At 48.0% G+C, this 11,398-nt stretch overlaps 1 protein-coding gene across 7 annotated transcripts in view; it reads left to right on the forward strand.

Moving 5' to 3' along the window:
• The window catches only part of IQCA1 (IQ motif containing with AAA domain 1), a 195,052-nt gene that overhangs the window by 162,729 nt on the left and 20,925 nt on the right, over positions 1 to 11,398 (forward strand). For all 7 annotated transcript variants that reach the window (XM_060399176.1, XM_060399154.1, XM_015091828.4 and 4 more), the window contains one exon: positions 6,689 to 6,866. In XM_060399176.1, coding sequence (XP_060255159.1) covers positions 6,689 to 6,866 — 178 coding nt within the window. The remainder of the gene's footprint in view (positions 1 to 6,688; positions 6,867 to 11,398) is intronic.

Below are 11,398 nucleotides of genomic sequence, written 5' to 3' on the forward strand. Positions count from 1 at the left end.
CCCCATCCCCAGGCTGCAGCTCTCCCCTGCGGATTGGATGCTGACACCTGGCGTCAACCAGAATCACCCATGGGATGTCTCCACCACAGTGCTGCCAGCACGGCCAGGGCCTGCCCAGCTCTCCTCCTCCATCGCCACCTTCATCACCCTGCTCCTCCCCCTGGTTTTCCAAAGGGTTACTTTTTTAGTATAACCACAGCTCATATCCAGATGACACCACTCTAATGGCAGAGAGTGAAGAACTAAAGAACCTTTCGATAAGGGTCCAAGAGGAGAGTGAAAAAGCTGGCTTAAAACTCAGCATTTAAAAAACTTAAGATCATGGCATCTGGTCCCATTACTTCATGGCAAACAGAAGAGGAAAAAGTGGAAACTGTGACAGATTTTATCTTCTTGGTCTCCAAAATCACTGAGGACAATGACTGCAGCCATGAAATAAAAAGACATGTGCTTCTTGGAAGGAAAGCTATGACAAACCTAGACAGCATGTTAAAAAGCAGGCACTTCACTTTTCCAATCAAGGTCTGTGTAGTCAAAGCTATGATTTTTCCAGTAGTCATGTATGGATGTGAGAATTGGATCATAAAGGAGCCTGAGCACTAAGAGCTGATGCTTTCAAACTGGGGGGCTGGAGAAGACTCTTGAGAGCCTTTGGATAGCAAGGAGATCAAACAAGTCAATCCTAAAGGAAATCAACCCTGAATATTCGTTGGAAGGACTGATGCTGGGAAAGATTGAAGGTGGGAGGAGAAGGGGGTGACAGAGGATGAGAGGGTTGGATGGCATCACCAACTCAATGGACATGAGTTTGAGTAAGCTCAGGGAGATGCCAAAGGACAGGGAAGCCCAGTGCATGCAGTCCATGGGGTCTCAAAGAGTCAGACATGACTTAGGGACTGAACAAGAACAATATGGAGTTCTATGCTTGAGCTTTTCATTTTTGCACACAGCCTGGCCCCCATGGGAAGTTCAGTAGCATAGTCAAGGCCCAATAGACATCTCTCCCATCCCAGGCAGCCCAGAGGCATGGATCTGAGCAACGGCAGGTTTCTGCACAGGCCTAGGGTCAGGGTTAGGGTGCAGCCCCTTCAAGAGCAGGTTTCCGTCCTGACACCCATTTCTGGGGCTTCAGGAAGCCTTATTTCCAGTCATCCCTCTCTTGTGCTCTGCCCTCTCTTAAGCTCCCTGTTGTCCCCAGCCCCCACCCATGCTTCCTGGATGGAGTCCTGCGTGGCCATTGTTCCCTCCTGATGGAGCCTTGCCGGCTCTGGACTCCTGTGAGTGCAGGAGGAAATGGTCGGAAGCTGCCTGGTGGTCTGGCTTCAGGCCCAGACTGTGGGATTTATTTTGCTGTAAAAATCCCATCTTGTTCTCTCTGTGAGTTACATTACAGAAAGTCTCTTCTCAACTGAATCTAACAACACAGAAAAAGGATTATACACCATGACCAAGTGGGATTTAGCCCAGGCTTAGCATCCAAAAGTCAATTAATGTAATACACTGTATCATTAAAATAAAGGACAGGAACCACACCATCATCTCAATAGATGCAGAAAAAAGCATTTGACAAAAGCCAACACTTCTTCATGAGTTAAAAGAAAAAAAAATAGAAAAGGAAACTTCCTCAGCCTGATAAAGAGCAACTACAAAAAATCCAGAGCTGACACCATCCTTAATGGTAAAAGACCGGATGTTTTTCCCTTAAGATCGCCTCTTTTCAGTTCAGTTCAGTTGTTCAGTCATGTCTGACTCTTTGTGACCCCGTGGACTGCAGCATGCCAGGCTTTTATCCAACATTACATTGAAGGTTCTCACCAGGACAATCAGGCTTCCCCAGTGGCTCAGCGGTAAAAAATCTGCCTGCAGTGCAGAAGATGCAGGAGATACAGGTTCAATCCCTGGGTCAGGAAGATCCCCTGGAGGAGGAAATGGCAACCCACTCCAGTTTCCTTGCTGGGAAAATCCCATGGAAAGAGGATCCTGGGGTCGCAAAGAGGCACCAGGGCAGTCAGGGAAGAAACCAAGATGAAAAGCAAAGTGTAATATTGAAAAGGAAGAAATAAAACCACATTTGCAGATGACATGATCTTGTGTATAAAAAACCCAGAGGAATTCACTAAAAGCCGTTTTAGAAACCAATGCAAACATTCAGTGAGATTACAGGGTAGGATACAAGACCCATACTCAAAGTAACTGCCTTCTATACACTTCGTGTGAAAAAATTGGTATTAAGAAAACAATTCCATTTATAATACCATCCAAAAAATAGGAAAAGTCTTAACAAAAGAAGTGGAAGACTTCCACTCTGAAGACTACAAATCAAAGTTGCTGAAAAAATAATGAAGACCTAGATAAGGAGGAGGATACATCATGTTCGTAGACTGAAAAACTTAATAATGTTAATATAGCAAGAATCCCCAGATTGATCTACAGATTCAACACAGTCCCCGTCAGGATTCCAGCTGGCTTATTTGCAAGAAATTGACAAGCTGATCTTGAAATCCATATGGAAATTCAAGGGACCCAGAACAGCCAAAGCAGTCTTGGAAAAGAACAGAATTGGAGGACGCTTCCCAGTTTGAAAACTTACCACAAACCTGCAACAATCAGGACAGTGTGATGCTGGCCTCAGGAAAGACCTCTCGGTCAATGGAATAGAACTGAGTCCAGAAATAAACCCTCACATTTACAGTCAATTGATTTTTTTTACAGTGGTGCCCAGACAATTCAATGGAGAAAGAATAGTCTTTTCAACCAATGCTGCTGGGACCATTGGATTGCCACCTGCAAAAGAATGAGGTTGGACCCCTACCTCACACAGTTAACCAATAATGCCTCATAGACCTAAAAGAAAGAGCTATGCCTATAAAACTCTTAGAAGAAAATGGAGACATGAATCTTCGTGACCTTGCATTAAGCAGTGGTGTCTTGGACATGACATCAAAAGCACAAGCAACAAAAGAAAGCTTAAACTGAACCTCATCAAAGCTAAAAATTTTTTGTTGTAAAGGAAATCATCAAGAAAGTGAAAAGAACTCAGAATATTGGCAAATCATTTATCTGACAAAGAATCTGTATCTAGAACATATAAATGACCCTTGCAACTCAACATTACAAATAACCGCAGTTTTAAAAAGGGCCAAAGATCTGAATACACGTTTTTTTTTCAAACAAAGTATACAAATGGCCAGTAAGCACATGAAAAGATGTGAACATCATTAGCCCCCAGGAAGATACAAGTCAAAATCACAACGCAATGCCACTACACCCATGAGGATAGCTAAATGAACAAAATTAAGGAAAACAACCACAAGTGTTGGCAAGAGTCTGGGAAAACTTAAGTCTTCTGCTCTCTGCCAGGATTGTAAAACGGTACAAATATTTTGAAAAACAATCTGGTATTTCTTTAAAAGGTTAAATGTAAGAGTAACCATATGACCTAGCAATTCAAAACGAAAACATTAGCATGTATAAAATCCTATACGCAAATGTTGATCGTGGCACAATTCAGAAGAGCCAAAAAATAGAAATAACCCAAATGTCCATCAACTGATCAGTGGATAAATGAAGTGTGGCATAGCCACGCAGTGGATATCATTTAGCAGTTGAAATACTAAAGCATACCACAACATGGGTGAACCTCAGAAATGGCATGCTAAATGAAAGAAGCCACACACACACACACACACACATTGAATGACTCTATTTATGAAATATCCAGAATATGCAAATCCATAGAGAGAGAAAGTAGATTAGCGATTGCCTAGGATTGGAGAAGGAAGTTGGGGGAAAGTGGGCAGTGACTACAAACGGGTGAGATCTTTGGGGAGCAAATATGAAAATGTTCTAAAATTAATTGTGATGATGGTTGCACAACTCTGTGAATATACTAAAAACCATTCAGCCAGACATTTTCTTTTTTTACTATCTTAATTTTATTGGAAGCATGTTTTGAATAGGTGGATTATATGGTATATGAATTATATCAATAAAGCTGATCTATACCTTATCAAACCAGTCAATCCTAAATGAAACCCTGGCTATTCATTAGAAGGACTGATGTTGAAGCTGAAGCTCCAATACTTTGTCCACCCAATCTGAAGAGCTGATTCATTAGAAAACACCCTGCTGCTGGAAAAGATTGAAGGTGGGAGGAGAAGGGGACGACAGAGGATGAGATGGTTGGATGGCATCACTGACTCAACGGACGTGAGTTTGAGCAAGCTCCGGGAGAAGGTGAAGGACAGGGAAGCCTGGTGTGCTGCAGTCCACGGGGTGGCAAAGAGTTGGACACAACTGAGTGACTGAAAAACAACATACTGTAGTAATTATATAAATATAATAACGTATCAGTTCAGTTCAGTCGCTGAACTGACTGTCCCATGTCCATTGAGTTGGTGATGCCATCCAATAATCTCATCTTCTGTCGTCCCCTTCTCCTCCTGCCCTCAATCTTTCCCAGCATTGGGGTATTTTCAAATGAGTCAGCTCTTCGCATCAGGTGGCCAAAGGATTGGAGTTTCAGCTTCAACATCAGTCCTTCCAATGAACACCCAGGACTGATCTCCTTTAGAATGGACTGGTTGGATCTCCTTGCAGTCCAAGGGACTCTCAAGAGTCTTCTCCAACACCACAGTTCAAAAGCATCGATTCTTCGGCACTCAGCTTTCTTTATAGTCCAACTCTCACATCCATACATGACCACTGGAAAAACCATAGCCTTGACTAGATGGACCTTTGTTGACAAAGTAATGTCTCTGCTTTTTAATATGCTGTCTAGGTTGGTCATAACTTTTTTTCCAAGGAGTAAGTGTCTTTTAATTTCATGGCTGCAGTGACCGTCTGCAGTGATTTTGGAGCCCAGAAAAATAAAGTCAGCCATAACATAATATAATAGTAATAGATATTTTAAGTCTCCTTTGCAGCTCTCAATTGCTGTAGGCCCTACACAGGAAGGGAGTTGGTGAGTCAGCGGGAGCAAGACCCCCAGCACATCCCCTTGAGAGACTGGCCCCCTCAAGAGTTGGGGAAGGAGCAACATTCTGGAGTCACCGCTTCCGTGCTGGCAGCCAGGGTCTTGCTCGTGAACTCTGAGCAGGTCTCCAGACTGCCTCATGCCTCAGGCCCACATCTCCCCAGTGAGGGTGGGAACAAGCCCCTCTGATGGGCTGCCTGTGAGGATTAGGTGAGAGAGTCTGCGCCAGGCACAGAGCAGGGGCCCTGGAGCTCTGTGGTCGGCGCTTCTGGTGCTGTGCGTGTAGCTGGGCGTGAGAAGCGATGAGCAAGGCAGGTGGGCACAGAAGTGCAGCTGCCCTGTCCTATGGTCAAGGCAAGCCCCAACCCAGGGCCTGCTTGGAGCTGAAGTTCCTGCAGCTTCCCACTGGGCTGTGCTGTGCTCCTAAGGGCCCCTCAGCCAAGGCAGTGCTCCTCCTCAGCCTCTGTGGTCTTTTCCCTGTGCCCCGTGAAATCGGGGCCCTCCCGCCAGGCACACAGAGGAAGGAAGGAGAGACTCAGCCCTGGGGCCCCTGCTCAGCCAACAGCCCCTCCTCTCCCCTCCCCCAGGTGGCACCCACCCTGCGGGCTGCATGCCAACCTCCACCCTCCAGCCCTCTGCCCAGCAGGCTGGCTGTCCCCCAGCACACAGTGGCCTTGTCCCCAAGGCCCTGCAAGCTATACACAGCTCTGGCACCCCCATATCCCCTGGGCCTCCAGCACCCTCCACTGTTCGCTTTTATTCCCGAGGATGGAATTTATCACACGCTCCCTCCCTTCCCTAGGCATCCCGAGCCCCTTCCTGCAGACTGGCGTACAGGGCTGTCTCTCAGCCGAGGGTGCAGGACTCGCAGGAACAAACCTCAGGTGGCCTCATCTCTGTGGAGGAGCTCACAGGTGCTGGGGGGCAATTCCGGGAAACTCCCAGCATAGGTGAGATCTTTAGCTTGGTGTCTAAGTTGTCCCTGAGCCAAAGGGGAGAGGAAGAGGCCAAGATTATGCTTGGGCATCTCTGTGGAGGCTCCCCACCACCCCTCACTGCTTCCTCTCTTGCTGCCCTGGTTGAAGGCCAGTGCGTTGCCATGGCAATGTGGCCAAATCTGCTCACCAGCACCCCCCAGGCTGGAAGTCCTCCTCCCTCCAGTGCCTTACGTCTTGCTCCTGACCCTCGATTAGTGCGGAGGCTCTACTGAAATAAGACAGCTTCGGACTACATTCAGACTGCTTCAGAGAGAAGTGGTGTCAGGCTCCATGTCATGAGGTGTTTTCAGACCTGAGATCCGGGAACTCAGATCCTCATCAACAAAGGAAGTCTTGAGTTCACCTGCAAAACAGCTCGGAGGGACGCACCAGAACCCATTGTCAACCCCAGGCAGCTTCCTTCCGCTTGGAAATCCCCCCATTTCCCATGCTTAGGGCTAAGATGCTAGAACGTTCGGTCAGGTGCTTCCCTCCTTCCCCCTGTCCAAATCTAACACCAGATTTGAGGAAAGGAAGGGCCAGCAATTCAGACCACACCAGCCAGGAACCGCGTCCTGAGGCCTGGCCCAGGACACACTCTAGGAAAGTATGTCCAGCAGCCCCAAAAGCACATTAGTAAGGGCGTCCCACAGTGCGTCCGAGGCTGAATTTCCTTTAGCTCTCAATTCTTTTTCCTATATGTGGGCTCATTTTTTTTCCTCTCTCTTTCTCCCAGATGGAACCTAAGCGCCTGAAAAAGCAGCTTCCCAAAATGCTGAAACTCCTGAAGCCAGACGACAGGATTCTAATTGTGGGGACCACAAAGCGACCTTTTGATGCGGAACTTCAACCTTTCTGCAAAGCTTACCAAAAAATTATTTTGGTTCCCAGACCAGACTACGCTTCCAGATACGGCAAGTACCCCTCATCCCTTCCGTGTGCAGCCAGCAAGGCTGGGCCATCCGCGACGGCCATGCTGTCCTGTGGGCCGGGAGGGTGGCCTTCGTCACCCGGGAGCATCAGGAGGGGCATGAGGCCCAGCATGCCAGGGTCAGCCAGGCTCGAGCTATAAACGCAAATACCAGGTCAGAAGAGCAAAGCGTACGCCTCTGTTCTGTTGCTAACATGATCGTCTTTCCCTGGACAAAAAGAAACTGGACAGGGGTTATTATTTTGAGCCCCGAGGGAGACAGAAGCCTCGAGGGTGTGAATTTTTCTTACGACAGGTAGACTCGGGTCCCTCATTTTGTCCCCGTGGTGGTGTTGCCTTTCTCATCCAGCAGCATTTCTTTTCACGAGGTCGATTTTCCTTTTTTCCAGTCTTAAAGTATTAGTTCAGGAGAACGTTGATTGACTTATACAATAGCTTACTCTTTTCCTTTTTTTTTTTCTTGAACAGACAGATTCAAAATCCATGTTTTTGGAAATCTATTGTTAACGGGGAACTGTACCAACCAGGGACCCAGGGCAGTGAAATGGGGAAGAAGGGTGAGATGTGGGCTCTGAGCAGACCTGGATCTGATCCCAGCTTGGCCCCTGGATCACTGATGACCTTGACAAGGTGGCTGACCTTCTGAGCCTCCCCGCTCTCTCATCTGTAACGTAGGAGAACCGTGGAGTTCGCAGGGCGGTGGTGACCCTTCTGTGAGATGGTTGGAATGCCCAGCACCATCCCAGCCCCCCAAGAGCACTGGTGGCGGTGGAGGAGAAGGGAGAATAAGGTGCTGATGGTTGTCGTGGAGGAGGAGGATTTCCATGGCTGGGCGGTAGATGGCTCGGGAGCTGGCAGTGGTGCTGATGGGGTCTCCACGTCTCCTGCTGTGTGACAGCCCTCCCCAGGGACTGGAAACAACAACCTATGCCTCACGTGGTTCTGAGGGGCCACTGGCTTCAGCTGGGGCTTCCCTCCTGCCGAGGTGTTTCATGACGGTGACTGGAGCTTCAGTCATCTGAAGCCTGGATAGGCGTGGACATCCAAGACCATCCAAGAGGTGGTGCTGGTGGTGCTGGTGTCGGAAACGGTGGTGATGGTGACTGCGGTCTGAGGATGGTGGTCATGACTTGCAGCCTGGGGATGAAGGAGATGCTGGCGGTCACAGTGGTGGTGGCAACAGAGGAGATGGAGCTAGCGCTGACTCAGCAGCAATGGTTAGCACCGATGATAGTAATAAAATCTACTGGGTCAGACTTGGTTTCTCTTAACCCTTCACAATAGCATCACCAAAACAGAGAGGCTATGTGGTCCTTTCTGGTTGTTCTTAAGCTCCTGGCTAATGTGATTTGCTGAAAGAACAGCCCTTTATTCCCCATACATGAAAATCTCTTAGCTTATTAGCCACTCGGTTTGCAACATGCACTCATTTCTGTCTCCATAAACTGTGGTCCTGACTTCATAAGTCAGTGTTATATGCAAAGCACTGGGAGACTTTGGATGCAGGCATTTCTCCATCATCTAGGGGCTTCTCTGACTTCTGGGGCGTGCAAGCCCTCTACTGGCTTCTCTGCAGCCAATCAGCACCAAAGGGAGAAAAAGATCCTATAAATGATCTCTCAGGAGATCTTAGGAACCAGACCCAGATGGGGCCCACAGCACTTCTACCCACGTTGGCCGGAATGACTTACGTGATCTCAGGTTCAGGGGGACAGGGCTGTGTCGTTTTGCTCAGAGGGTGGGTGGGCACCAGCATTCTCGGCCCACTGTGAGTCACTGCAGAGGATTCCTCGCTCCCAGCTTCATCAGAGCTTCCCCAGCTCTTGTTAGCATCTGTCTCTCCCTGTCTCTCTGTGTGTGTCTGTCTCTCTCTCTCTCTCTGCATCGTATATATATATTTTTAAGCTATCTTAATGGAATAAAGTAGTGTATTATTAATTTTCAGGAGCTAGAACGTTATTCTTGACTTTGGATTCAATAGTTTCCACTGTTTGACAAAACCAGAGGCCCTTTAAAAATGGAGCTATTGATGTCTAACGAGGACAATTGTGTTCTTCTGATGTAGTGCCAGGCCTCTCTAGGAACTCAGATCGTGTGACAGATTCCAGCCTGAACCCCCTCCCGCAGCCACGTGGGACAGGAGGAGGAAGCGTCCCTTCACCTGTGAGCAGATGATGAACCCGCAGCAGTGGCTGTCTTGGGCTCAGGGCTCTGTCCGCTCAGCCACATGCGTCTCACATATTTCTTTGCTGGTGGGTGATTTGTTGAGGCTGCCATTCTTGCCAACGTCATAAACACTGCCTGTTTTCTCCAGTGACCTTGAAGTTATCATAGCCACATTGATTGGGACATCTATCTTAAAGAAAGACTATTCCTGTCTTTGCAGTGATCAAAAATGGTCTCTCACAGCCCGTAAAGCCTGGCCTGCAAATTCATAACTTGGGCCCTTGCTTGTCCATCTGTCTGCGGGCAGCAGAGCGCTGGAGGTGTGTGGAACAATCACCATCCAACTTCTGAAATTCCTCCAGGCGGGGAGGAGGCAAGTGACGGGGCTGAGAAGCTAAGGGTAGATAAGCCAGAGGAAACACAGTCCTTAAGGTTTACCAAATATAATTCAATATCCACCTCCTTCCCCCAAATCAAGCTGTTTCCTTCAAAATGTCTCTGCAAAGAAAATCCACCCCCCTCCCTGGTTGATGAATACCATGTCTAGTCCCCAGAAATCCCTTTGGGCTTCCATCTCTCCACGTTCCTAATGCTCTACCTCCTGCCTCTCTTCCCTGGGGTCTGTTCCACTAATAACCCAATCCATCACAGGCTCCCCACCCTGGACCCAGTGTCTGCTCGGAGGAGTCCAGCTCGTGTCTTTCGATTTTTCTGGAATTCTAGACTGCAGAGGCCAGAAGCTCATCCAAATCGTATTATTCACCCTCATGTGTTTGTGCAAGACCCCAAATGAATTTTAAGAGATGGTGCCCTCTCAACCAGCAGTCAGGATGCGAGCAATTTGGAATGGCAAAAGCAGAGTTGTTGTTGTTCAGTTGCTCAGTCGTGTCTGACTCCTTGTGACCCCGTGGACTGCAGCACGCCAGGCTTCCCTGTCCATCACCAACTCCCAGAGCTTGCTCAAACTCATGTCCATTGAGTTGGTGATGCCATCCAACCATCTCATCCTCTGCTGCCCTCTTCTCCTCCTGCTTTCAATCTTTCCCAGCATCAGGGTCTTTTCCAATGAGTCAGTTCTTCACAGGGGACCCAAAGACCAGATTCCTTTCAGGTCTAAAGAAGGGGAAGGGGATGTAGATTAGCCTGAAGAACTGAGAAGCCCTCTGCATCCACGAGAGGAAAATGAAATGCAGCACCGGGTGCAGAGAGCCCCTCGGCTGCCCTCAGCCCTCGAGACTGAGGCTGTTCTGGATCCCAGTCTGGGGTGTTTTCTGGCTCCTCAGCTTTAGGGGTTATCACCTGTGCCATAAGACACGTTCCCTTCTTAGCTTCCAAGTCACCACTCAGACCTGTTTGCACAGTTTTTAGATGCTATGAATGTGGACAAGACAGACTAGATCCCAAGGGGTAGTGTGATCTGGTTGTTGTTGCTGTGTGTTTTTACCACGGGTTATGTTTTCTGATCTGTGACAGTTGTATTTAGATAAGGGTACTCGTTACCTGCTCCAGGGTCTTCACACAAATATGCGTAGAAAATACTCTAGTTTATTTTGTGTTAGCTTTTCTATCAATCATTGACGTTTTAGTGAGCATTAGTAAACTTTGGTACAAAGTGCAGTGTTGTTGCTGTTAAGTCACTCAGTCGTGTCCGACTCTTTGCAATCCCATGGACTCACACCAGGCTCCTCTATCCATGGGATTCTCCAGGCAGGAATCCTGGAGTGCACTGCCATCTCCTTCTCCAGCGGGCCTTCCCCACCCAGGGATTGAACCCATGTCTCCTTCATTGGCAGGCGGGTTCTTTACCACTGAGCCACCTGGGAAGCCCCACAAAATGGAATGACTAATAGTAATTACAGAAATAACAGTAATAAAGCTATAGAAAACAAAATGCCCACCGTATATCAGAACGGTTTCTTCCAGTTGCTTTCTATACTTTCTTGTCCTTAGTTCTCACAGAAGCCTAAGAATTAAATCTTTCTACTCCTATTTTTACAGGTAACCTTAAGATGACTTCAAGTTTAAATAAACCCCTCAAGGAAGTAGCAGTGTAGATGCAGGGGGTAGATGTTGCTTTAAGTCAGGTTGGGGGCCCCCGGAGCCCTTGCAGGCTTCACTGTGGTCCTCAAGCCTCAACGGCTAACCTTCCACACTAGAAGACACCTCAGGCCCCATGGTAACATATCCCCCTTCCCAGCAACTCAGCTCACCTTGGAGCCAAGGATCCCCCACCAAGGAGGACAGAGAAATAACTTGAGGCCCCAAAACCGGACTCTCTGGTGTGGGTCCTAGTTATGTCCCAAGTCATTCTATTCCTAGACAGTCATTGGAACTTTTCATTTCACCTGG

This window comes from Ovis aries, chromosome 1 (assembly GCF_016772045.2).
Source record: "Ovis aries strain OAR_USU_Benz2616 breed Rambouillet chromosome 1, ARS-UI_Ramb_v3.0, whole genome shotgun sequence".
NCBI lineage: Eukaryota > Metazoa > Chordata > Mammalia > Artiodactyla > Bovidae > Ovis > Ovis aries.